Below are 24,844 nucleotides of genomic sequence, written 5' to 3' on the forward strand. Positions count from 1 at the left end.
AGAAAGATTATCTGAGTTTTCAAGCAGAAATGTTCCCAGCTGCATTTTGGCTGAGTTTGTAATCTGTGTGGTTGTGGCAAGGACAACACCAGCTCTGCAGGCTAGGTGAAGCTTCTGAAAGTCAACTTGGCCTGTTTCATAGGTTGTAATAGTTTGCTGGACTGGTTCTGTGCTTATCCTCCTGTTTCCAAGAAGTAAGTGGACTATAGTACAGAAAGAAATAAAAATGCCTTGAGGAGCCTTGGAGCATATAGGAGAGAATTCATGAGGTATCAAGTCCACACATACATGTACTAAAGTCACTATTTGAGCCAAACTGACATGGTAAAGTGTAATGATGCATTTTACAAGGCCCTTGATAACAGAAAGTGTCAGATGAAGCCTGTATAAAGAGGTTGAAATTTTTAATTTAATGGCCTGTAAGGGAAAGAAACTTGAGTCCAAGGTTTCCTCCAAGGAAAGGCACAAGCAGTTCTGAGAGAAGCAACTGAGCAAGTTCAAGAGGCAAAGGCATTTGATAAGCAAGTGCAGAGTTGCTTAGGGCACTGTGTGACCACAAACTCTAGAACCCGTGGGTTTGGTTGCTCAGGACTGTATGCGTGGGATAAGAGTCATAAATTAAACATGGCAATTTTGCATTTGGTTGATTAAATTGTGCAAGAGTGTTCCTACAACACATTGAGATTTTTTTTTCATTCCTCATAAAATGATGCAAATCATGTATTAAATGATATGCAGTGGATCAGTAGCCTTCACATCATGATGTTGGTTTTGTAATGATGCACGCTGTCTGGAGGTAAAATACTCTTCTTAAAGTATAAACTCCTAAAAACAATTTTAACTCCTGTGACACTTGCATCATGATTTCTCTTCAACTGTATACAAATGCTAACTCATCCTTATATTGATTTACTGTAATATGTAAAATCCTTTGTGGCAGAGTGCACACTCACCAATAGCTTTTTTGTAGGTAAATCAGTATTTGGGGTGTGAAAGACGTCTTGCTGACTGTAAGTTGTGCTTCATTACTTGTTAATGCAAGGTATTACTGTGCAGTCAAAGTAAAATAAACAGTCTTGTTGATTTTAGTGGCAAATTTTATGTCTTTCGTGTTTCATTAGTTTTTAGAGCAGATGTTTGGCTTAAATTTTGCCACCTAGACTTAAAGCATAGCATGAGTTAGAACAAGAAAGTGCTGGTAGCTCATGTTATTGTCAGTTATGTTGAATGAATGCCAAAATGTTAGGCTGTAAGTATGATTTAAAATGCTTCAAAAAATATTGAAAACTGATGGTGGGTTACTGGCCACGTGATTTGCTTTGAAATATTTGAACTGCTTTAACTGAATTATACATCTTACAGAATCCATTGTAATTTTGTATAATGTACAACTGAAAAGAATCTATAGGTCATAAGAAAGTCTTGAAACTTTTCACCAGCACATGCTGCTCTTTAGATGAGGGATGCCATGTGTGGTGTGTATAATATACTTAATATAGATTTTTAGTAGCAGACTATACCAAACTTTAAAATATTTTTAAAAAATCTATCTAACAGAAAAAAAATCTAGTCAAATGAGAGCATATTATTAAAAATTTCCAGTTATTGCACTGTGACAAAAAATTAAGTTAAATATGTTGACTAAGGTAGTAAGACCATTTTGTCTAATAATATGACAAAATATATTTTATGTGGTGTATTGTACTATTGTGTCTTTGGAAAACACTGTCTTACTTGACCATTCTTGAATTCTCCCAAGGAATGTGCAGATAAAGAATGCACTAGAAGAAATTTATATGGCACATTAAAAATTTATATATTAGTCTAATCCTGTGAAATTTTGTAATTTTATGCTTCATTGTTTTAAAAATTTATGGTAATTCATGATACAAGATAAGCTACATGATAAACATAATGGCATTCTTACAACTTAGTTTCAGTCTACTTTTTTAAAAAAAATCCAATTTTAATATGAAATCAAATGTTCAAATATTATGTCATTGTTTGTAGTATCACTCTTCACTTTTCCTTAGTGCATATGTATTTGGTTTTGCTTCTTTTCCACTTATGGTACATTTTTGAGCTTGCTTTCAGTGCTGTGTGTTGAAAAATTGCAGCCCATGATGCATCTAGTTCTTTGTCTTTACTTTAAACATCTATTTTTTTTTTCATTTATATATTCCTATTGTTCTGTCTTTTTGAGGGGAATCTTTTTTATTTTCCCTGAAAAATCTCATTTGTTCCACAGAATAACATTTAGAATTTAGCATATTGTTGATAAGACCAAAACAATATTTACTTATGTTTAGAAGTAAATGCTTTAAATACAAAAGAACAGAAATTATGTAAAGTAAAAAGGAACATGTGCAATCCTAATTTTTGAGCAACAGTTGCTCTAGCCAATCTAGTTTGCTCTAGCTAGTCGGGGCTCTGACATGTCTTGATGTACATGTGCTATCCCCAGTTATTCAGATAGTATATTCTGATAAAGTTGACCTCATTAGAAGAAATGTTTTCTTTTTCTTAAACACTGTCATAAATATACATTACATTTGTTTAAGGCATCCTACGTCTTTGAAGTCGTTTCAATGTACAACACAGTGTCAGCTCATTAACATTGGATCAAAGTGTGTATTAAATTTCTGATTAAACATCCCCTCTCTTTCAGCTAGGAATAAACACAATTATAACTTCTTCCTTCCTGGTGTTGGTTTAAGATTAACATGTGCCCAATTTTAGTGAGTTTGACTGTTGCTTCTAGACAGCTGGGTAAACAGACTTTAAGGAAAGTAGGTGAAGTTTAGCATACAAGCCTTTTTTCCTAGTGTTCAAAACTCCTTACATGTGTTCTAATTAACCTTCTTTTTGTCTAGCTGATGATTAGGTTTAATATCTGTGTAAGACTAGGCTTGTTTAATATTTCAACCAGTTCTGTCCTTCGGCAATTGAAAGCTGCCAGTGCAAATGTGTCAAGATAGCTGAAATTGCACTGGCTGGTGATACTGCCTACATAAAAGAAATTCTAGTGCTCACTAATGAGAATCAAACATGTTGTAGCCATAAGGATTATGAATTTTGTTTTTTGTTTTTTTTTTCTTTTCCCCAACAAAATTCAAAATAATGTAATTTAGAATTATTCTTTTTGTTAAAGAATATACAGGCAGAAGATACCCCTGCAGAAAGATGGTAATCCTTTTTCTTCAGACTTCATTTCTGATGGATACACAGCCCTGGTTGCAGATTGTGCTTGTTTATCAGTAGAAGGGAAAGGTAGAAGGAATCCTGGCCCCACCACAGCACAGTCACATAAGTTATGTCTATGCTCCTTGGGATAGTCTGGGTGTGAGTGTGGGTGAAAGTATGCTATGCCCTGGACTCACATTTATGTTTCTGCATGCTGATGAGAGTACCTCTAACTTTATTGTGGTGTGCTGTTCTTTACTGAGTCATCTTGCTTGTCCTGTAGTCCTGACTGGCTCTGTGCTGTATCTGGCCATTCAAGAGAGGTGTGCAGCTGGTTTAGGGGGTCTTTTGGACATGACATTTACAGAATGAGTTATGGGTGTTGATGTGACAGGTTTGAGTTGAAACCATGCAACCAAGCTGCTGCCTTGCCTTGCTATCCAGAAAGTAGGTAGGTTCTGGGTGCAGAATGAGGTTATGAACTCTGAGGACTATGTGCAGGCTTGTATTAGTGTAGTTTGGAAACTTGGCTAGTTTGGGCTTGAACAAGTGTTCACACCTAAGTTTAAAAAACTTTGCTCGCATAGTTGAATTGTTTTCACCCTCACTTCTGTATAGGCGTAGTGGCTTCTGGTTTCTGTCATGACTTTGTTCCTGCCTCCATCTTGTCCATTGAAATAGAGCTGGTTTGCTAGGATTTCTGTAAATTGGAAGAGGAAATACCCTAAATCTTCCGTCTCTGTACCGGAATCATAAAACTTTTCAGAGATTGAAACTTCTGGTTAAAGAAAAAAAAAAGTAGTCCTAGATAAGAGTTGGATACAAAATGCAGAAAACAAAAAGCAAAAAAAAGAAACATAAGATTTCTTGTAAGATATGATATTTTAATGTTATACCTTAAATGTGCATTAGAAGTCCTTCTCTAACTGCTTTATTTTACAAAAATGTTTATATGCCTTTGTTTTATTCGGTGTAGAAGAAATCTGAAAAGAACATCCTCTTATACATGTGAAATATCTAAATCTTAAAATTAAGTTTTAAAATTTTGTGTTGAAGGTTCTGTTTGATAAATTTGAAATAAGAAATCTTTCAGTAGAGACAATTCTTCTAACTTGAATGGTAATTACTGAATGTGTCTGAAGTATGTTGATTAATGTAGGGACAATTAGTTTGAATGCAAATGTCTGAATAGAAATGCAGGTTTTTACCAGTTTCATGCGTCAGAGATACTATGTTTATTTCTGTATTTTTTCATCCTGTAGATGGCTGTGAAATCAGCAGCTAATGTAGCCAAACTATGAGATAGCTGACTGTCCTAGCAGCAAGGGTAAAAGCCACATAGAAAATATGGAACGCATTGTTTTCTGATATCTGAAGCAAAAAGAACAGTCAGTAGATTCTGAGTTCCGTTTATCTCTGTTTTTGGTTTCTAGTAGAGAGAGTCCCTCTGTGATCAGTAATATGCATGACTCATTGCAGAGTGTGTCTGACTGCGTGTGTCTATGAGTGTGTGTGTGAGAGTGTGTGTGTCCGAATGTGTGATTGTGTGTGTGTGTCCCAGTGTGCCTGAGTGTGCCTGAGTGTGCCTGACTGTGTCTGAGTGTGCCTCAGTGTGTCTAAGTGTGTCTGAGTGTGCCCAAGTGTGTCTGAGAGTGTGCATGTGTTTGTGTCTGGGTGTGTGAGTGTGTGAGACTGTGTCTGAGTTTGTCTGGCTGTATCTGAGTGTGTCTGGGTGTGTATGAGCATGTCTGGGTTTGTGTTAGTGTCTATGTGACTGTGTGTGACTCTGTATAAGTGTGTGTGAATATGCCTGAGTGTGTCTGGGTGTATGTGAATGTGTGTGAATGTGTGCGAGTGTGTGAGAATTTGATGGAATAAAATGAGATGGATGTAATCAGAGCTTCTTTTGCTGGTTCATAATCAGACCTAATTTTGACTGAAATCCTTATGTGATGGTAGTGTTTGGAAGCATATAAATAGTCTTTCAACCAACAAAACCCACTCCAGGATATATATGTAAACTGTTAGATACCTAGCTTGTCTAAATTGACATTGTTTGTTATTGTTACTAAGTTCACCAATGTCCTAATGCAATCCTTGTCTTCACGGAAAAGCTAGATAAAATTGCTTGTATGTTTACCATGTTCACAATTATAAAACTGACTTTAATGGTGTTCCAAGATGGATATAGTTGTCCTACTAAGTGTGACAAGCCCCACAATCACCAGCATACAGTTTCAAAGAAGTTAGCTGCTTTGAAATTATGAAAGCATTATTTCTAATGTACTTCTATTTTCAGTGTATATGTGCAAGCAAAGCTTTTTTTTTTTCCTAAGGCAGGGTGGCTAAATTATTTGTGAGTCCTGCTTCAGTTCTATTTTGCTTGTCAGATTTGAAAACAAGTCTGAATAAAGAATTAAAATTTATAAATATGAATATTGAGAAAACATGTAAAAGCTTGAAAATAGTAACTTTCTTTTAAACTTAGCACTCAAAGGCTTGCTTTTCTATGTCTCATATCATGCCTATTCCTAAGTAATATTCAAACATTGAATTTTTAGTTGGGATGATTAAAATATTAAATAAATAAAACATAAAATATACCCTTACTTAATGGTACTAGATAGCTGGGAAGATAGCATAGGGAAAATAAATTTCAGGGGAGACAGAGGCTATGAATGGAGAAGAAAAGCACTGCAGATGTAATTAAAAAGTGAAAAGAAGTCATGTTAGAGAGATGGAAGGCTTTTCTCATTTATGACTAGACCCTGTAAAGTTTTAGGCTGTCATTCCCACGCACTTGAAGTTGAGGGTTCCAGGCTGGCTGTGCGAGTGGATTGTGTGGGTCTGCATCAGTAATTGGGACTTACTGGGGACAAGGTAAGTATGCCAAAGACATAGCATACTTTTTTTTAGTAGACCAGCCTGGAAGTTATGTGGTTATGTGAACTTGTTACCACACTGTTCTAAAACAAAAGGAATTGTAGTTCTGACATTTTTTGTAAGGATTTTGTGCCACTACAACTTTTTTTCTTTAGTCCACGTAATTCAACTTGTTGAGAATTGCAGCTATTTAGCATTGTTCTGTTTCAACACTGGCTACCCAGAATGACCAAATCAGCAGTGTGTGTTGGTTTCCATGCTCTTTTGGAGCTTTTGGCTCTTTGATAACGAGTTCTTCGTATGTTGTGCTGTAGGTGGAGTGTGTTGTTCTTGAGTGAATGCTGCACTGTGTTTTGGAGATCTGTAAGCTGGATAATTTGTTGCTTGTGATAAAAACTCCATCTCCTTCCCTAATCCTTATGAAAATTTTAATGGGTTCTGTTTGGATTTTGCTACCTAATATTATCTTATTATTGTAAATAAAGTTAGGATTTTAATTATTTATGGATACTCAGTATAAGTTGGCTTCTGTGATCTAAAAATTCATATTTCATTTTGTAATAAAAAATGTCATTACTACTTTTTTGATTCAGCAGTCCTTGAACTGATTGTGTTGTCTGATCTTAAAGCTTACCCTGGTTATGGATTCACTGAATACACACATCTAAAAAACTTCTTTTAAAGTATGATAAACTGAGAACAGTATGTTACTGTTTAGTTAAAATGGGGGTTAGTACACCTTGGATCCACTGAAAACACTTGTTATACTGGCCTTCCTCATGCATTTCATTATCTACATTTTTTTCAGTGACCATTGAATCATAATTCTTGAATGCATGTTGTGGTCCAGGCAGTTAGGCAAAAAAAATGAGCAAAAGACTTTTTGTAAATGTTTTTGATTTGTGCATTTTAAAATGGGTTAGAAAAGACACCTGTTGTTTCTAAAAGCCTCTGGAAGTGGGTTCAGTTTCACCAAATCAGTGGATGAGCTTGCTTCTGAGTGACACTTGCTTCTGAGTCTGTCACTTCCTGTGAAGTTGATAGAATTCTGCATTTTAGCATTGTTTTAAGGAAGTCATAGATTAGGTGGTTTTTTTCTTCTGATATTTTGTCTGCAAAAGAAAACTAATCAGTTAGTGGTGTTTGTTTCAATGTCTCTTATGCTATGAAGCAGTATTTTAACAGCTTGGTCCCTTATATTTGGATACTTTAACAAATTTTTTTAACAAAATATTCAAAAATAGGGGAAAGAAATGCATTTCCTGGATATACCAAGATTAGTGCTTGACTATGTTTGAAGTAGAGCAGCTTGAAGGCTGTAAAGTAGACATATAAAGAAATTCAGTTTAGTAATCTGTTGAGTATCCACTTCATATGCAGGAAGGAGGTTTGATGCATTTTCTGCTTGAGGTCTGGCTCAAAATTATTAGAAATTGGAAGACAAGCACACTTGAGTAGAGAAATGTCAGTATAAGACCCAGGCACTTGCTTTAGATTCACAGGATTTGTATTTTATGCTATGGTAATTCAAAGTGCAAAAAAGATTTTTATAACTTTAGTGACATAAGCAAGTACTTATAATTTTCAATGAGGACAGATTTTCTTTGTCCTTACCTGAGAGCTGGACCAAATACTTGTACACTCCTGACATAAAGAGCAAGTCAGTGCTTCTCAAATTAGAACAAATAAAATTCAAATACCTGAAACTCAGTATATGCTCTCTTTTAGTAATACAGAAATAATTTTTGTTACTGACATAACCGCAAAAACCAACACGGAAATCCCTTGCAAAGGTTAAAATTCTTGCTGTTGTAACTGAATAGATGTGGACTAGCTGCATGAGTGTGTTCTTCACTTACATCCCACAATTATCAGGGACAAAAGCCTCTTTAGCTACAATACTGCCTTATTGTATTGTTATCCCTACTGTGCCCTAATATTTAAATTTTTGAATGAAAAAGTGTAATCTGTAGCCCTGTCTTAAATACCTAAATTCCCCATTTAGTTCATTGCAAGGCTGCTAGGTAGAATTCAGAAAGTCTTTGTCCTTTTCAGAGAAGGAGTTTGTGCTAACCAGAAAGAAGTACTGCAGAATGAGCCATGCATCTTAAAAGTGTGCCCCTCGTTGGCCTGAATATAAGACAAAACTCACAGCTCAATTCTTTTGATTTTACATGCCAAATGTTATGCCTAGAACATGAATGAAGATACAATGAGCCATTTTGGAAGCAGAAGCATGTGTGGTGAGGTCTACGTAAGCCAGCATGGGTTTGGCAACTCTGTTGGCTTAATCTAGCTCAGGGATGTTGCCTGCAGTACTGCAGATGCAAAGTTTCCTGGGTTTGAGACTCAGCTCTCTTGTGCCTTAGGGAAACAGTGCAGGGCCACAGTCCAGTGTTTTCCCTTTCTTGGTCCCAATTTCACGCAGTCTGAAAGTGGCCTTAGAAATTAATGTAGTTTATGTGTCACTGGGTTAATAAGTGCCACCCTGGGCTGGGTCACATCACGTGGTTGAGAGAGCCCATGGGTGTGAGACAGAGAAAGGTCCTGTGGGAAGTGAGCCGGTAATGAGCAAAACAGACAATCAGTTTCTGTATCTTGTCTCAGGATTTTTAGGTATTGACTCAGTGATGCACCTTAGCAAGTATGCTCAAGCTCAGCTTTTGGGGCTTTTGGACTGCAGCTCTCTATCATATGAAGGCTTTCTGAGCAGTTGAAACTTCTTGGCTTTACTAAGTACCAGAGCTCTCCATTCTGCTTGCAGTCACAGACTGAGTTGTCCTTTTCTGGAGTAAAAGCTGGGGTTTTCTTTTGAAATCAGATGACTGCTTATTATCATGTTTCTGCATACACAGAATTTCTCTCCTTTCCATGATTGTAAGTCAGCCATTAATTTTATTCTTTGTATTAAATTTAATGTTTTCAGTTGGTGTCAGGTATAGTTTGAGTGGACCTGATATGGAAAAAAATCTTATTGTGCCAAATTTGTGATTTCTTATTGAATTGGCAGGAAGAGAGGGGAAAGACTCAGCCTGCCATGCTGGACTCAGTTATGGGGTATTGTAAAAGAAAGCTGTAGTTGTTTGAAAAATGCACTTGTTAAGTGCCGTGAAGCTTTCAATTACTTGAAAAGTTAATTGCAGAGTTTTAAAAAAATGTTGCATTTGGGTTTAGTAGAAATTAGGTCTTTCTGAATTGTTTGGAAGAGCTAGGTCTCAGCAGAGCAGGAGTTGTGGTTCAGTATTGTCACAAAGATACCAATACAGATATTCATAATTTTTTATTGTGCAATAAACCAGATGGCAAGAAAACAATGTGTTTCAGAGTCCTTTTAAGAACATAATTCTGAGTATTCAATTTTATTTAGAATTGCAGTTTGGTTTTTTGTTCCTCAGAGTGCATGTTTCACTTGTGAGATTTGGTTACGCAAGTCACATTGTATTCTTCCAGCCTGTTTTATGCTGAAAATGTAACATGACAGGATTGTTAAAAACTGTAATAAAATATTGGATCAGCCTAAGGAATCCTCTTTTGCTAAATAGCTTTCTGGAATGGTAACTGTTCCAGAAAAAAAAAATTCAAATATATAGCTAATTACAGAAAAACTGTGGGTAGCATGCTGCTCTCTCTCTTTTCCCATGACCTTCTAATTTTATAATTTTGTATATGTGTGTGTGTGTGACCAATTAAAATATGACAGCAGAGCAAAATAACATAGTCCAAATGCCCAGCAGCTGGGATATAGATGTAATAACCCATGTCCTTGAATCATAGGAAATAGAGAGGGGACAAGTTGCAGATAATTTAGTCTCTCTACTTCTGCTATGCACAGCTTTTGCTCTAAGTACATCTGTTAAATTTACACCTCATTTAATACACTGACATATTATTAAAATTATAGTGGTGTTTAGTTTTCTCAGTTTGTCTTTTCTATTACAGAAAGAAAATTGATCCTACCTAGGACAGAAAGGTGGCCTAGATGACTTGAGATTTTTTACAGACAGTTCTTATGATTCCATAATTTTTACTTATCTTCCTGTACCACATTTTGCCTTTGGACGATAGTGTTTTGCTCCATGTAGTTTTTGTATAGGTATCTCTTTCCATGTATTGGAAATTTTCAGACTTTGAGAGAGTAGTTCAGGTATTTCTCTTCTCACATGTATCTTTTGAATCTTTTCCTTCACCCTGCCCTAGTTGGTCATGCATATCAGAACTCTTTGGGCATGAGAAATTGGTTGACATCTCTGTATTTTTTCTGTAAAAAAATGAACTGAGAAACTGTAATTTAGAGCTCATAAAGTGCTCAACACTCTGGCTGCATTCACCTTTTATTGTTTGGTAGTGTAAAAGGGGGAGGAAAGAGAACTTGTTCTTTCTCTTCTGAGAGGCCAAAGCCATTTTTGTCTTTTTCTGCCATTTTATGCTTATCTGAGGTCAGAAATCTTCTAAGAATGGACAGAACTCATGTATTAGGGTGAGATTTGCCAACTGAGATAAGTAAAATTGCTCATATGTGATAAGGGACTGTAGTGGTTTTTTCTGTGTCAAAATTCACTAAACCTCAGAAAATCTGTGGCTGCAGTAAAAAGTACCAGAATTCACCACTGGGAATGATTTTCTAGGTATACTGTTTTAAGATGTTGGATAACTCCACATGTTTTGAAACAGCATCAATTATTCTTTATAAATTAATCTTAAAAATTCATAATAAGCAGTATAGTGTGAAGATGCTGTTGTCAGTGGTTAGCATTGATGGAGGGCATGTTTTTTGCCCTGTAAGCAGTGTCCTGCCATTGCATTCTTTTCTTCATTATTGTGTGGATCACTCTCATCCTAATTGTCTTAAGCTACACCAAAGCACGTGAGCATTTGATAAGTTACTGATGAAGTGTAGGTAACATTCTAGTATCAAAATGCCACATAGAAGAGTTCTGTTTCAGAGATGCCACAGATCTTTAATACTATATATTGATGAACAAATCAAAGGTATATGTTTAATTTGTTTCAAACCTAAACAAAACTAAAACTGAAATATAAGCATTTAAATATCTGTTCTGCAGCACAGTGCTGCTGGATATTGAGTACTTTCAGATGTATGTGCTGTGTTCCCTCTGATTTCACTGGTGAGTGTGGTTACTTGGTATTTCACAGGGTGAATTCAACACAGAGGAGCAAGCTCAATTTTCTGAAACTTTTCTTGTAGCTTGGTTCTGATCAGTTTAGATCTGTTTAGATCAAGTTGGGATCTGTGAATGCAATAGGTGTTGTGGATTGTCAAGACTTCTCAGGTGTCTGCTGCTGTTTGCTACCTGAATAGGTCCAGAACTGTCCTCACAGAAACTGCCTACTATATATAGAGAAGAAGATCTGAAGAATGAACATCTTAGATCTGTACACCTATTTGCAGTAGATGTTTATGAAGGACTTAAGATTTCTTTCTTTTTTTGGTAAATTGTCCTTCAAAGTGTTCTTATACAATCTTCCATTGCTACATTAATCTTGAAAGTCTCATACAGATTAAGTAATATGACTTATGGATTATGAGAAATAGAAAAGATAAAGAAGGAGACACAATAATTTTCAAGCTGTTTTCAACTAAAGCTTTGTAATATAAACTAATATTGATAACATTTAGGTTGCTCATTGTGTTTTGTTCCACAGGCAGCAGGAGCAATCCGTCCTTTAGTTTCTACTGTTGTTGCCTCTGCTGCTGATGGCTGCTTGGACCACTCACTGGAACGTGCCAGGTACAGAGCAAGTGAAATGCCTCAGGCTTTCTTGTTTGATATAATCTATGAAGCATACCAACAGGTAAGATATTAAGACTTTCTAAGACCTTTTTTCCATTTACTTCAGTTAAAAAGAAAAAAAGGTAACTTTCTTTCTCTTTTTTCAAGAATAGAGCTTCAGCACCTATTTCAGACCACGTCAAACTGTATGCATATTGCTTATGAGTCTTTTAAAAAGCCTTTCATTCTAATTTATTAAATTTTTTGATTAGTTAACTTTTAAATACAAGAATGGGTAATGGGTCTAAATGGCTGGAAAGACAATTTTGCTTTAATTTTTATCATGCATGAAATAAATTATTTAAATGAGTGGGTTTATATGTTACAAGTTACCTGTCTATGTAAATTATATACTGTTGACTGAGAGTATCAAAGGGTTTTGGATGCACAGTGTAATAATGTCTTTTTATAGTAATTTAGTGGGATACAGGCTGTTCTAAAATACTGAGATTTATATATAACATGCTACATCTAGGTAAATGTTTATTTTGTTTCTTGTTGTATGCATATTATGCATACTTTGGTTAGTGGCTGAAAATAATGTTTACTTGTCTCTGTTGTAATTTTCCATTTTTTCCTAATAGATTGCTTTGAAATTAACTTAACTCAGGAAAATTATGTGGATAATGTATTAAACCCTGACTCTTTTGCCTTAATTTGCCCTGAAGACTGCTTTCATTTGCCCCACCCTGCATTCACAGTTTACTGGAAACATTCCAGCCTTTCTTCTCAACAATCTACTTCCTTTTCATTCATCACCTTGTGGAAATTGCCTGTCCTCCAGGTATCTTCCAGACTGACTGGAAGCAGAGCATTTCTTCATTTGTCACTTGGAAGGAATTATTTTTCATGTTGATGCAGACAGTCATGCTTCCCATCAGTCTTTCAATTCTAAACAAGCCCAAGTTTCTGATACTCCCTTTCAGAGAGTGCAGTACTTAGAAGTCACTAACAACAGAAAAATCTGAGGATAGGCAATGAAGAAGCTGTTACTTAATTGTTCAGTAATTGTTTTCCTTAGAAGTGTTGGCATAAATTCTATGTCATACCCTTCATGCATCATACTTCAAAATATTAGATGCTCAAGATGAAGAACTACCCAAAATGAAGAGCTACTCAAGTGATTGGACTGGCTTCAACCTTTTTGCTTGTGATAGGAAGCAGGGGCTTGATCTTATGTATATGACACACAGCTGATACTTCTGAGATTCTACCTTGAATGTAGTGGGTATACGCATAAAAAATGTAGCCTCTGTATGCACAAGAACACATCCCAAGAGACAACTGCTACTGTTGGTTGTACAACCCTTTTTGATGTGTGTATCTTTTGGCAAATTCCATGTTTATGTGCTGTTTCTTGCAACCACCTTCCCCCCATCCCCCAAACAACCCAGTACTTTTTCTACTGTGTTTGCTTATAATTTGCAAATATGGTAGAGCTGGCAAATACATAAAAAGCTCTTGCCCTAAATGTCTCACTCAAAAGACAGCTATATTTGCAGTTCCTATGCTCCTCTGAATAGAGTTTTTTTCTCACATATGCATTCCATCAATCTTCTTTTTTGTATCCCTGCTCTTTCAAGAACAAGCCACCAAAGTTGTTAGAAGCAACCAAGGCTATGGTTTCTTGTCCTCAGTTTCCTTTGCTTTGGCTAAATTCTGGTCATTTTAATGCTCTGTGCGTGGACCCTTGGGAAGTATAACACTTTGCAAAAATCTCTCAACTCATATTGTTTCCTAATTATTTATGTTTCAATGCTGTCTAGCTGTCCAAGTCAAGGATTAAGACCCTATTGTTCTGGGAACTGTACAAACAAATAAAAAAAGACAGATAATCGTTGTCCTGAAAAACCTAGTCAAGCTACTGTAGGACAGATTTTTGTAGGAATGGATGCTGCTTATGATCCTTCCTAAATATTAACATATCCATAATCAATTCCCACAACCTGGTGAAGGTAAGTATCATTGTACAGATGAACAAAGAAGAGAAAATCATTTTGTTACTCATGTTGCAAGTCATTCATTGCTGGGAATGGAATTCGTTTTGGCTGGCTCCGCCTGGGATCATGATCCCATGCCTGTGTATTTTATACAGTTGTGACCTTTATGCAACAACAGTGTGTGGAAAAACAACCGTCAAACATGCATTCCTTGGAAAGAAACTGTCCATTTGAATTAGTGCTTCGAGTAACACAGGCTTTTCAGTTACACTGGGGTAATGTGGACTACTGCTTTTAAACTCCATCTCTATTTAAATGCCATCTGATGTGAGTAGATAGATGTAAAGTGTTTACTTCCATATGTGTTTGTGAATGTAACATCTCTAAATATATTGACCACAAAGTTTTGGCATTCAGTTGAAGAACAGTTTTCTGACTCTTACAGGTTTGCCATCTGTAGTCATTTTTGTCTCTTCTTGTCTGGTAGCAATCTGGGCAGAGCAGATTGGAAGTCCTTTTCCTTTTATGACTGTTTTAAATTTATCTAGAACTAGAACAGAGTAAGGTATTAACACTATTAAGATAAGAAAAAAATATATTTGTATGATCTTTATCAAATTAAGTAATTTCCTTAGAAAACATTTTCCAATTCTTGCTCAAATAAAAAATAAAAAGATGGTATTGATAGTTGAATCTCCTCTAGAGAGAATCTCCAAAGATTAATTTACAATAGTACCTTAAAATATATGTGTACTACAAGGATTCCCCTTTATATTTGGCGTCAAAAATCCAGGACAGATTTTGAGGAATTCATCCAGGTTGTGATGCATTTAATTTAGTTTTCAGTCTTACATCTTCCCTGTTGCCTAAAACATGTATTCCAAAAAGGTCTTTGTTCAGATATATGTTACTTTCTGATTTATAACTGTTATGATATCAAGACTTCTGATTTCATAACTATTAACTTTCAAATTTATACAATTTATAAGGTTTATAAAATTTATAAAAGTTACAACTTTTATTTGTACAGTGTGTGTCTGGCTCAAGGTGGACAAGTGACCAATGCAAACAACTACAAGGGGAGAAAGAACTGTATTTATAGTGTGTGTGGATCTTGTGGGTGGGAGGATTTATGTTAGCCAGGGGTTTTCCTTAGGATTTTAGGTAAAAGGATGTATAAATTTGTTAAGGGGATAAATGTGATATTACACCACTACTCTTAGTTCTGGTACGTCTTAATTTGTGAGTTCTCATTTCCTGCACAATGTAATGAACCACACTAAATGGACAAATTAAAAATTTTAAAATAAAAAATCCAAACCTTTAATAACTAGTAAAACCTCTGGAAAATTTGTAAAAGTGGCAGAATCCATTATTTACTTCAATTCTGAATTACCTGGGACAAAATCAGCCAATTGAATTTTTTAATTTTTTTTTTATTTGTTATGTTAATAAAAAAATTCTGGTCTTTAAAATGCCTGTTCCTTTTTCATTTTTATCAATCCCAAGGAAAATCAGAAAGTTTAAGTGTTAATTTAAAATCCACCCTTTCCAAAGGTAGCAAATAAGGGATAGATTCCTTAGACCAGACTTGTTCATTTTTGCTTAAGGTAGTTTCATATTTCTGTTCCACTTCTTATTTAAGTAGGAACAAATGTGAAGTATGATCCTGCAAGCCTGGGAGGAGGTGGGTGGGGGAAAAGACTTCACTTACCAGAAGTCAAGTGTTCCCTGGAGCAGTACCTTTTAAAAGAATTAGAGTATCAGGAAGTCAGATAGACTACCATTTTCCTTTAATCAGAGTAGGCTGAGACTGATTTCTGTAATACTTGTTTTTGACATTTTGTGAAATGTGCAAAGATCTCGAAGTTTTTTTTGTCTTTTGCACAAAACATCTTGTTGTATTGTGTCACGTGTTCTGTACAAACAATCACAATATATAATGACTGAAATATTCAAAGCATTGAACACTTGAAATGTACCTGCTAAAGCAAGAAAGGTAGCAGGAACATTTTTACCATTTCATGATCTGGAAGAGAAACAATCAAAAATGGAAACAGGAGTGGTAGGTAGAAGATTCTGACCAGCTTCTATAACAGATGTGTAAACAAGCAGCCCTGGTAAGATGATACAATGGTTAAGGGGCTGTCAGCACAAATGTGAGGAATACCAGAGAGTTGCTCACCACCAGTCCAGGGAAGCCGAGAACCTTGTGAGAACGAATAGCCACAAACACCTGAAAAAAGAACAGGACATATTAGAATTCTGCAGGAATCCTTCATATGTGGATGGTATGGCAAAGTCTGATCACTAATTCAAAATTAAGAGATAGCTTTTTAAGAATTATTTTTTAAAAAATAACTTTTTTTTTCTGCTGATCACTTATACATTACAATTTTCCTCAAGATCTGCAGAACTCGTGGAAATCTACTGTAAGAACTACACACTTCTTGGGGAGGGTGGGTGTTTGTATTACATATATAGTTTAATCATCTGTTGATAGTAAACCTTTTGCAGAGTATGGTAGTTTATATTTAGCTAACCAGAACAATGAAGCTGAAGTTAAAGAAAAAAAAAGAAAAAGGAACAGGAAGTAGGACTCCTTGTTGAAGGAGAATGAGCTTCAACATGTTTAGAGACATTTCTCTGGTTCTTGTTTATAACCTCCTTACAGATATCCACGCAGATGAGTCTGATCTTGAGGATTCTATCTAGTCTGTGTAGAAAATATGTATAGATTAGTACTTTTTGGGACTACACTGAATTAGTGTATCTGTTCATAGCCAACATTAACCACTCTTTGAATATTAAGCAAATTACATTTACTTATGGGCCATTACAGCATCTGCCTGCATAGGAGACAACAAGCTATATATAAACATAGTAATGACAAGATACAAAACAATAGTGTGTCAGAGAGAATCATGCACATACTTTGATGCTGAATTCTGGGAGGCAGATGTTCTTCCACTCCCCAAAAAAATCATTGCAAGATGTCCAGAGATTGGGTGGAGATGGGGAGAAGAGATTGTCTGCAAACTGTCCAACCTGGTCATTAGTAGAAGAAAAGGAAGTCCTAAAATGATTCTCCTCTAACAAACCCCTAGAAATGTTAAGGGAAGATTTTGCCAGAGTAAGAAAGGAAGTTGGCTATTGTTAGGGCCATTGTAAAAGTATCTGCTGAAAGTATTGTCTTTTCTGTATGTAAATAATAGGGAGTGTATTCCATGTGGATTTTGTGAACTTCTAAAGTACTTTTTGAAAGGGCACAACATTACTGGGATTCTTTTTCAAACATGTGTGAAGCATTTTGGTATCCTCTGTAGTAGGGAAGTGGAATCAGCTGTAGCAGTTTAGCAATATTTTGGCATAGGTCAGGCACAGTCCTTCGAGGCAAAAATGTCTAGACTGATTTGGGGATTTTCCTGTGGCTTCATTCTTTGTTAAAAACATCAATGCCTGTCAAATTATTATTGCCAGGAGCAACAAGTGATTAGATGAACGGTAGTAGACAAATTGTTGACTAAAACCTTGGCAACTTTGGGAGAAAGGGTCAGATTCAGAAAAAGGACTGAAGGATCAAGATATAAGCAAGACAAAATTTGGCATTTAATTCTAGTGCTGGAATCCTGAAGAAAACCACTGCTCATCTCCTTGCCAAGACTAAAGATATCTGAATCTTGAAGGCACATCAACCTTAATTTTTAACATTCACCAAACATGAAACTTTGCATATATCAAGGCATGTAAGTTGTCATCAAGGTTGACCAACTTATTATTTTATCTCCTGTAAGCATTCACTTGGAGATAATTTTTTCATCTGATTCTATTCCATCATGAATTAGTGATATGGGTTAGAGCTGTTCATTTCTGTAATGTAGAAGCACTGAAAAAGAGATCACCATTGTTTTAAACATATGACAAATAGTGCATAATATATATACATTTTATCATAAGTTGTACTGGGTTGTTTTTTGGTCTTTGTCTTTTTAAAAAAAACATCAGGAATCTTTTATTAAGTGTATTATGTTGTAAGATGATCATTTAACCTCATTTTCATTCGAATGGATTTTGCAGTTTCTGTATGCTCTCTGTGTGTGTAGGTCCACTTCCTTTTCCACATCTCCAGGCTCTGGTCACACACTTTACTTTTGTAGTTTATAGTTAAATACTCAGGTCTTATAAATATTTGCCATGTAACATTATTATTGTATTTGTCCTAATTCTGCATTCCAGTTGTGTCTATAGGTTTTCTTCCTTCTCATTAAAGGTATTCTGAAATACTGAATCAAGAAGTGATTTGTGAATTAGGCAAGAGCTGGCTAGACTAATAGTAATCTTGTAGTATGATTTGTATGAAGACAGTACATTGTTCTTCTTTGTATGGAGTCCTAAAGGCAGCATTCTTCCCTCTGCCTATATAACAGGTAATTACAGTTTTAGTGCAACTACCTACTTGGTTGGTCCAAGCAAGCTGGATACTTAGCTGAAGGTTTTTGAAATTCCTATCCCTAATTTTAATTATCTGTGTACTATGAAGATGGCAAATATCTGTGACTTTTTCAATGCACATTTTTTTTTCAAGCATATGAAATCTAACAAAAGGACGCCTTTCTGATTTGTTCATAGGTCATTAGGATTTTAGATGTGATGGTTTGACAAGGAAATCTGTGTACTCCTAAATGTTAGAAGAACATCTATTTCTTCTTACATGAGAAATTTCACATTATCAACAGTATCCTTTCACTGTTGTTGTCCATTTCAGCTTTGAGTTTATAACTTCTTTTAGTCACATTTTAAAAAAATTATTTTTTTGGAACTTCAATAGAACTTGGATTCTGTTCCATTTAATGCACACTGAAAGCTGGTAAATTTTTTCTTGTTTTGACGCAAAATTGCTATGGTGCTAATTTTTTAATAATGCAGTTTTGGAGACGTTCTTCATTTCTCCCATTCATTGTCAGGCTGATGCATGCGGACTGTTGTTTAACTACAGCCTCACCTAAATGAATATCCTAACTTGTATAATCTGCAGGTTGTAGCTCTGAGGTATTTTCCGAAGAGATCTATTATTTCATCTGACATCTTTTTACCCTGACAACTTTGCCCTGAGGAGCAGGGAGGAATAAATAATTTTTCCTATCCTTAAAGCTTACCCAATTCTAAAGAATGCTTTTCAGGGTAAATATGCTAAAAGAAATTTTGTCAGTAATACTTTCTTTTATTCAAAAAGTGAAGCTAGATTGGTGGTCTGGAGAAAACTGTGCTAGTTTAGATAGCTCTGTACTTGATTAGTTCTTTGGAGCAATGATAGAGCCAGGATATTGTCTGAATCCCCACCTTCCCATAATTAAATTCTGCCACAAGAATGTTTGGAGAGATTCTAATGCCTTGCACAAGAAAAAAAGTATTTTTGCTAATGGGATAATTACTTCCATTTTATATCACTCCTCATCCTGTAGGATCTCAAAGAACTTTGCAAATTCACATATTAGCTCTTGGAATTGTTTGCTGCAGTGGTGCAAAGCTTCTACTCCATGGGTGAAATTTGGCATCCCTATGGCAGTGAAAAGGCATTTTGTCTTCAGATATAATTTGGAAGGTGTATGTTAAGGAGGCACTATGCAAATATTCAAGTTGGAAGTTAGATTGGATTATGAGAATACTGTTGTGTTACTGGATTTACCCTGGTAAGTGTCCTGTATCCATGAGAATCACCTTTTTGGCACAAGCTCAGAACATTCTGAATACTGAGTGAGGATCCTGGTATCCTGCATATGGGAGACCACCCATCTAAATGTCATCTGTTGATTGTTCTGAGATAGTAACAAAGAAGACAAACAGTGAAGCTAGAGGTTTTAATCTCTTGTTATTGACAGTTTGGTGTATTGAAAGACAAGGAATAGGACCATTTATCATACTGCATAATTCAAGAGGTGATTTTTCTGAAGTAAATTGTTCCAAGAGTGAATAATCTTATCTGTTAAAAAAAAAAATTAAATTTAAAAATGCATTTTAGCTTGGTCTGAATTTGGCTTACCTCTGCTTCCGACCTCAGTTAAATTATCTGTTCATTTCTTAATTTTATAATGTCATGTATTTAGAAATCTCTTTATTGGGAGAACGTGAACAATTACATCTTCAAATTTTCATAGAATTACCTAAATAATCTACATTTTCTACATTGGGGCAAGATTCTTCTTGTCTTTGTCTTGTCCAAATAATTATTTCCCAAGTATTTTTCCAATTTGCAAGATAATTTTAAAAGTTTAAACAATGAATCCTAACACAATGTTCTGACTACTACTCGTGTCACATAGAATATTACTATTTTCTTATTTCTTCATGTTGTAACTAAAATATGGGTATTTAGTGTACTTGGGAAGCAATATGAGTATCAATATATTCCAGTGAGCAATCAGGAAGTGTTCAGTAGTTTAATGGTAGATTGCCAGGAAATCATGTACAGAAAAGGCACTTGCAGTTACTGCACTGAAAGGTGTTGGGATACAGATACAGGTCTGTATAAAAACAAGCTTGCTTCATTCTGTTAGGGAGTAAATTGCTGTATCTTTGTTCTCTTCACTACTACTGCATCTGAATGTATGTCACAACAGTTTTAATAATTAACTACAGTAAAAATAGTTTCAGAGATGAGATAATCTGGTTTTACATTGATCTCAGTATTTCCTCAGTCATGTTTCCTCCTTCTGTTTGCTGCTTCTGCTGTCTCTCATTTAGCTGTGGCATACTGATGTAGGCTGAGTGCTTGCTGCAAGCCCTCTGTTGGATTCAGCATTTTTTTGTTTCAGTGGTATAGAGCGTGACAAAAAAAAAAATCTTTATAATATATGATAAAAATAGTCCAATTCAGGTTCAGTGAGAGCTTGTGTCGTCTCCTTTTCTTAACTCAGTAAAATGTTCCTGATGATGAGTGTTCATGATGTACTCTGGCACTTCAGCAGTGGAAGCTTGATTTGCCAGGATCTGGAAAAATCCTAAACCTCTGCTATTGTTGATTAGTTATGTATTTTAAGTGCAAGTGTTCTCATATTGTTACTGAATGGATTTATATGAGATAAAAAAATGGAGATGCTGCTGAGAGTGGAAAAAGTGTAAAGATTACACTGTTAAGAGTTACAGAAGTATAAATCCTGGCTCTACAAAGGCTATAAAGACACCAGTGTAAAGGAGCATATCTGAAAATTTTCTTTCAGTTAATGCATAAAAGAATATTTTGTGTCTTATAAACTAAGGAATGATGAAAATATTCGAAAATAACAGTCCTGTATTGAACCTACTTTTTATCTGTGCTGGGTTTGTTGTATAGTTACCAGCTCCCATAGAAAGATACAGTAAATTAGTGTTCAAAGTATTGTATTGGAAGGAAGGAAGCATATGGACTATTAGTAAATATCAGGGAGGCACAGACTGCATAGCTGCTCTTTTCTCTAACCTCTTATTCTATTTATATACAAGGAACAACAACAAACCTTGCATTTTAGGAAGTAGTTGTATTTTTCAAAATGTTTTCAAACTAATTTTGGGGGGAGGAGGAAGAAGACTTTGTGTAATGCTGAAATCTGTATCTCGTTCCACTCGTAGCACTTTATTCAAACATCCACTCTTGGAAAACAAACAAAGCCACCCACAAAAAAAGTGTTCCCAAAACTACCTAGTAGAATTTCTTTGAATATTCAACAGTACAAAAGCATTTTAAGTGACATATTTTCTTCTGTGCCATTTAAAGAGCTAAACTATTATGTTTTCTTTCTTTTGTGGATGTTTTGTGCCAGTATTTCCAGCTGTTTCCCTCATTTCAAATCTGTGGTCTGAAACTTAAACTATGTCTATTGTTTCACAAAGCTATGTGTGCCTGTCAAGTTCACTTAACTGTATACTGTCAAACTTATGTTAAAAAGGCTTTCTGTAATAAAGGGGCTTTAGAAAGGGTAAGAGTTTTAAACAGATTTTTGTCATGTAAATTGAATCTAGATGTACACTGAATCACATACAGAAGACTTAGGATGAAAATGGTTGTATACCTTGGTCAGTAAGAATTTTCTTCACAAATATTCTGGAATTTTTGTAGAATCATAGAATATCCTGAATTGGAAGGAGCCACAATGGTCACTGAGTCCATCTCCTGGCCCTGCAGAGGACATCCCCAGTAGCTCCACCACCTGAGAGCATTTTCCAAATATTTCTTGAACTCTGTCAGGCTGGGGGCTGGATCACTTCCTTGGGGAGCCTGCTCCTTCCCTCTGGATGAAGAACTGCTTCCTAATATGCAGCCTAAACCTCCATGATACAACTTCAGGCCAATCCCTTGGGTCTTGTCACTGATCACCAAAGAGAAGAGATCAGTGTCTGCCCCTCTGCTTCCTCATTAGGAAGTTATAATTGCAATGAGATCTCCTTTCAGTCTCCTCCAGGCTGAAGAGACCAGGTGATCTAAGCCAGTCCTCATACAGCTTCCCCTCAAGGCCCTTCACCATCCTTGTTGCCCTCCTCTGGGCTCTCTTTAACAGTTTAATGTCTTTTTTATACTGAGGTGCCCTTACACTGCCCCCAGCACTCGAGGTGAGTCCACCCCCAGAGCAGAGCAGAGCTGGACAATCCCCGCCCTTGACTGGCTGGGGATGTTGTGCCTGATGCAGGACCTTTTTTTATAGGTGCTCTCTAATAATGCTAATTTGTTAACTGAATTTCTTAGGTCAAGATAGAAACTTTTGAGTTCCGCACTTTGAATATGGATTTAAAATTTCACATGTGAAGATGTTTAGCAGGAGATGGTATATAAGCAGCTGGCCTTGTGCTGCTACTTAATTTCATTGTTTTCCTCTGACATCAGTGTATCAGACTTGGGAGAACAGTACACTCTGACAATATGTTTAGGTTGAAACAATTACAGATAATTAGAGTGGTAAATGTCATGATATACAAGTGTTAGTGAAATATGTATTTCATTATTACTTTGCTTTGTGTCATATTTCATCCCTTGAAGCAAGCAATACTCTCAAGATGCCTTAGCCCATGGAACTTCTCCACTCCCTTCTAATTATCTGTGATTAATACCTTGCTAAAAATTTGGAATTGCTTAGTTTTGCCCTAGCTGCATTAATTATCCATATATTTAAAATTGTTACTTAATTTTATTTCAAAGTAAATTCTTTTACAGCTAAATTTATTTTTGAAATTTTGTCTTCCCTTCTGAAGCAAAAATAAAAATACATGGGTTCTAAAAATTTGTATGTTACCCATATTAGTGAAAAATAGTTTGTTTTCTACCAGAAAACTTTCCTTAAAAACAAAATGAAAGAAGGAAACATATGGAATTAAAAGCTACCAGGCCATTTCTGGTTTTATTGCCACTTTACCTCCATACCTCTTTACTTGAGGGATTACTGGATTTTTATGTATTTTGGAGATAGAGTTCTCTAGTCCTTTATCTTTTTTTGTTGACCTCTTTTTGTATCCTGTTTATTTAAATTTCTGCTTAATTTAAAAATGTTCCAAAGTGGTTTTTTGAAACCCCTTTCTTTTTAAGTTACTGTATGTTCTTGTGTCAATTCTTTTGGTAACTCAAGCTAAAAAACTATAGAGAAAAATAACATTTAAAGCGTTTTTCTAAGTTGGCTGACAAGCTAAAATGACAGAATTTACTGATTTAAATAATATAAAAGTGATAGCTATGTTTTTCTCTAGGATGTCTGCATGTATAAGTATTGCAATTCAGATGTGTAATGACAATGAATTCTTTGAATTCCACTGATACATTATAAAACAAGAATAAAACCTAAAAATCTTTCTCATCTGTTTAAATAAACTTCTTCAGGAACTTAATAAGAAGAAAGGCAGGTTTATTGCAGTACTCTCTTTTGGTTCTCCTTTAATCCACTAAAATTTTTACATACTTGACAATTTCGGTTTCTCGAATCCTGAAGGGTACTGGAAATTACTGAGCACAGTATCTTTGAAACGTGAATTTGTAGACACATGATTAAATTTGACACAGTGGGATTGTTTGTAAAGGAAAGCTTATGTAATGGAGAGCTAATTGTCATTCTTTAAGGACTTTACTGGCATCTTGTTTGAGGTTGATTTAGGTAATAACAACTTAAGTGTGTTAATAAGATGTTTCACTGAAGCTTTTACTGAAATCTCTTGAAGGAAACTTCAAGATTTGGGATAAGAGAAGGGACTTACCAGAGTAGATTATTTGTTAGAAGATAAGAAACAAGGACAAGTGCATGACCAGTTTTCATTTCAGTAAATCACCACTGTTTCATGATGGTATATACTGAGACATGTGCAGTTATTTTGTTCATAAATAATTTGGACCAGGAAGTGGAGGTACCCATTTTTGTCCCCTGTGTAGTAGAGATGAGAGCTAACTGAGAAGGTTTGTAGAAGAATACGATAAAATTCATAGATAAGTGTAGGCAAATAGAGGGTGAAAGGATTGATCAAAGTTGTTAAGTAGTTTCCACACATTAAATGACTGGATAGATATTGATCTCTTTATCTGTGGAAAGTTGTGAGAGGAGATGTGGTGGAGCATTTTGAAGGGTTCAGAAGGTAGTTTTTCAGTCAGAATAACAGATCATGTGATGAAAAGACTGATGAATGAGATACTCCCTGCTACAGTTGCTAAAAAAATACTGCTATTCAAAAAAATGATTGGGTGAATTTAGGAATCCTGTAATTCACTGAGTGCTGTTAAGGCAGTTGCTTCTGGTTCAGTGTGTCCCTCAGGGAATTTTTATTATAGAGATTTCTGAAGCCAGAATAATAGCTTTATATGAGGCAAAGGGAGCATTCTGGGAAGGTAAAAACATATTATTTTCTTGTTCTTTCTTATTTATTGTTGGCAATTCACTCTGAAATAGAGACTGGATAGTGTGCTTGCCCACCTGTGATCTTCTCAAATACCTCCTTTTTAAATAAAAGATGCTATCTTAATTATCCTTGTTACGTGGAATTTGTGTTTCTGGATGGACCAGTAATTGAGCAATAAGAAAATAGAGTAGAACTTTCTTTTCT

The 24,844-nt window shown here is 35.5% G+C and overlaps 1 protein-coding gene across 1 annotated transcript in view; it reads left to right on the forward strand.

Moving 5' to 3' along the window:
- The window catches only part of CRPPA (CDP-L-ribitol pyrophosphorylase A), a 108,201-nt gene that overhangs the window by 13,251 nt on the left and 70,106 nt on the right, over positions 1-24,844 (forward strand). Inside the window, exon 3 of the mRNA XM_056484348.1 lies at positions 11,731-11,880. Within this exon, the coding sequence (XP_056340323.1) occupies positions 11,731-11,880 (150 nt within the window). The remainder of the gene's footprint in view (positions 1-11,730; positions 11,881-24,844) is intronic.

Source organism: Oenanthe melanoleuca, chromosome 2 (assembly GCF_029582105.1).
Source record: "Oenanthe melanoleuca isolate GR-GAL-2019-014 chromosome 2, OMel1.0, whole genome shotgun sequence".
Classification (NCBI taxonomy): domain Eukaryota; kingdom Metazoa; phylum Chordata; class Aves; order Passeriformes; family Muscicapidae; genus Oenanthe; species Oenanthe melanoleuca.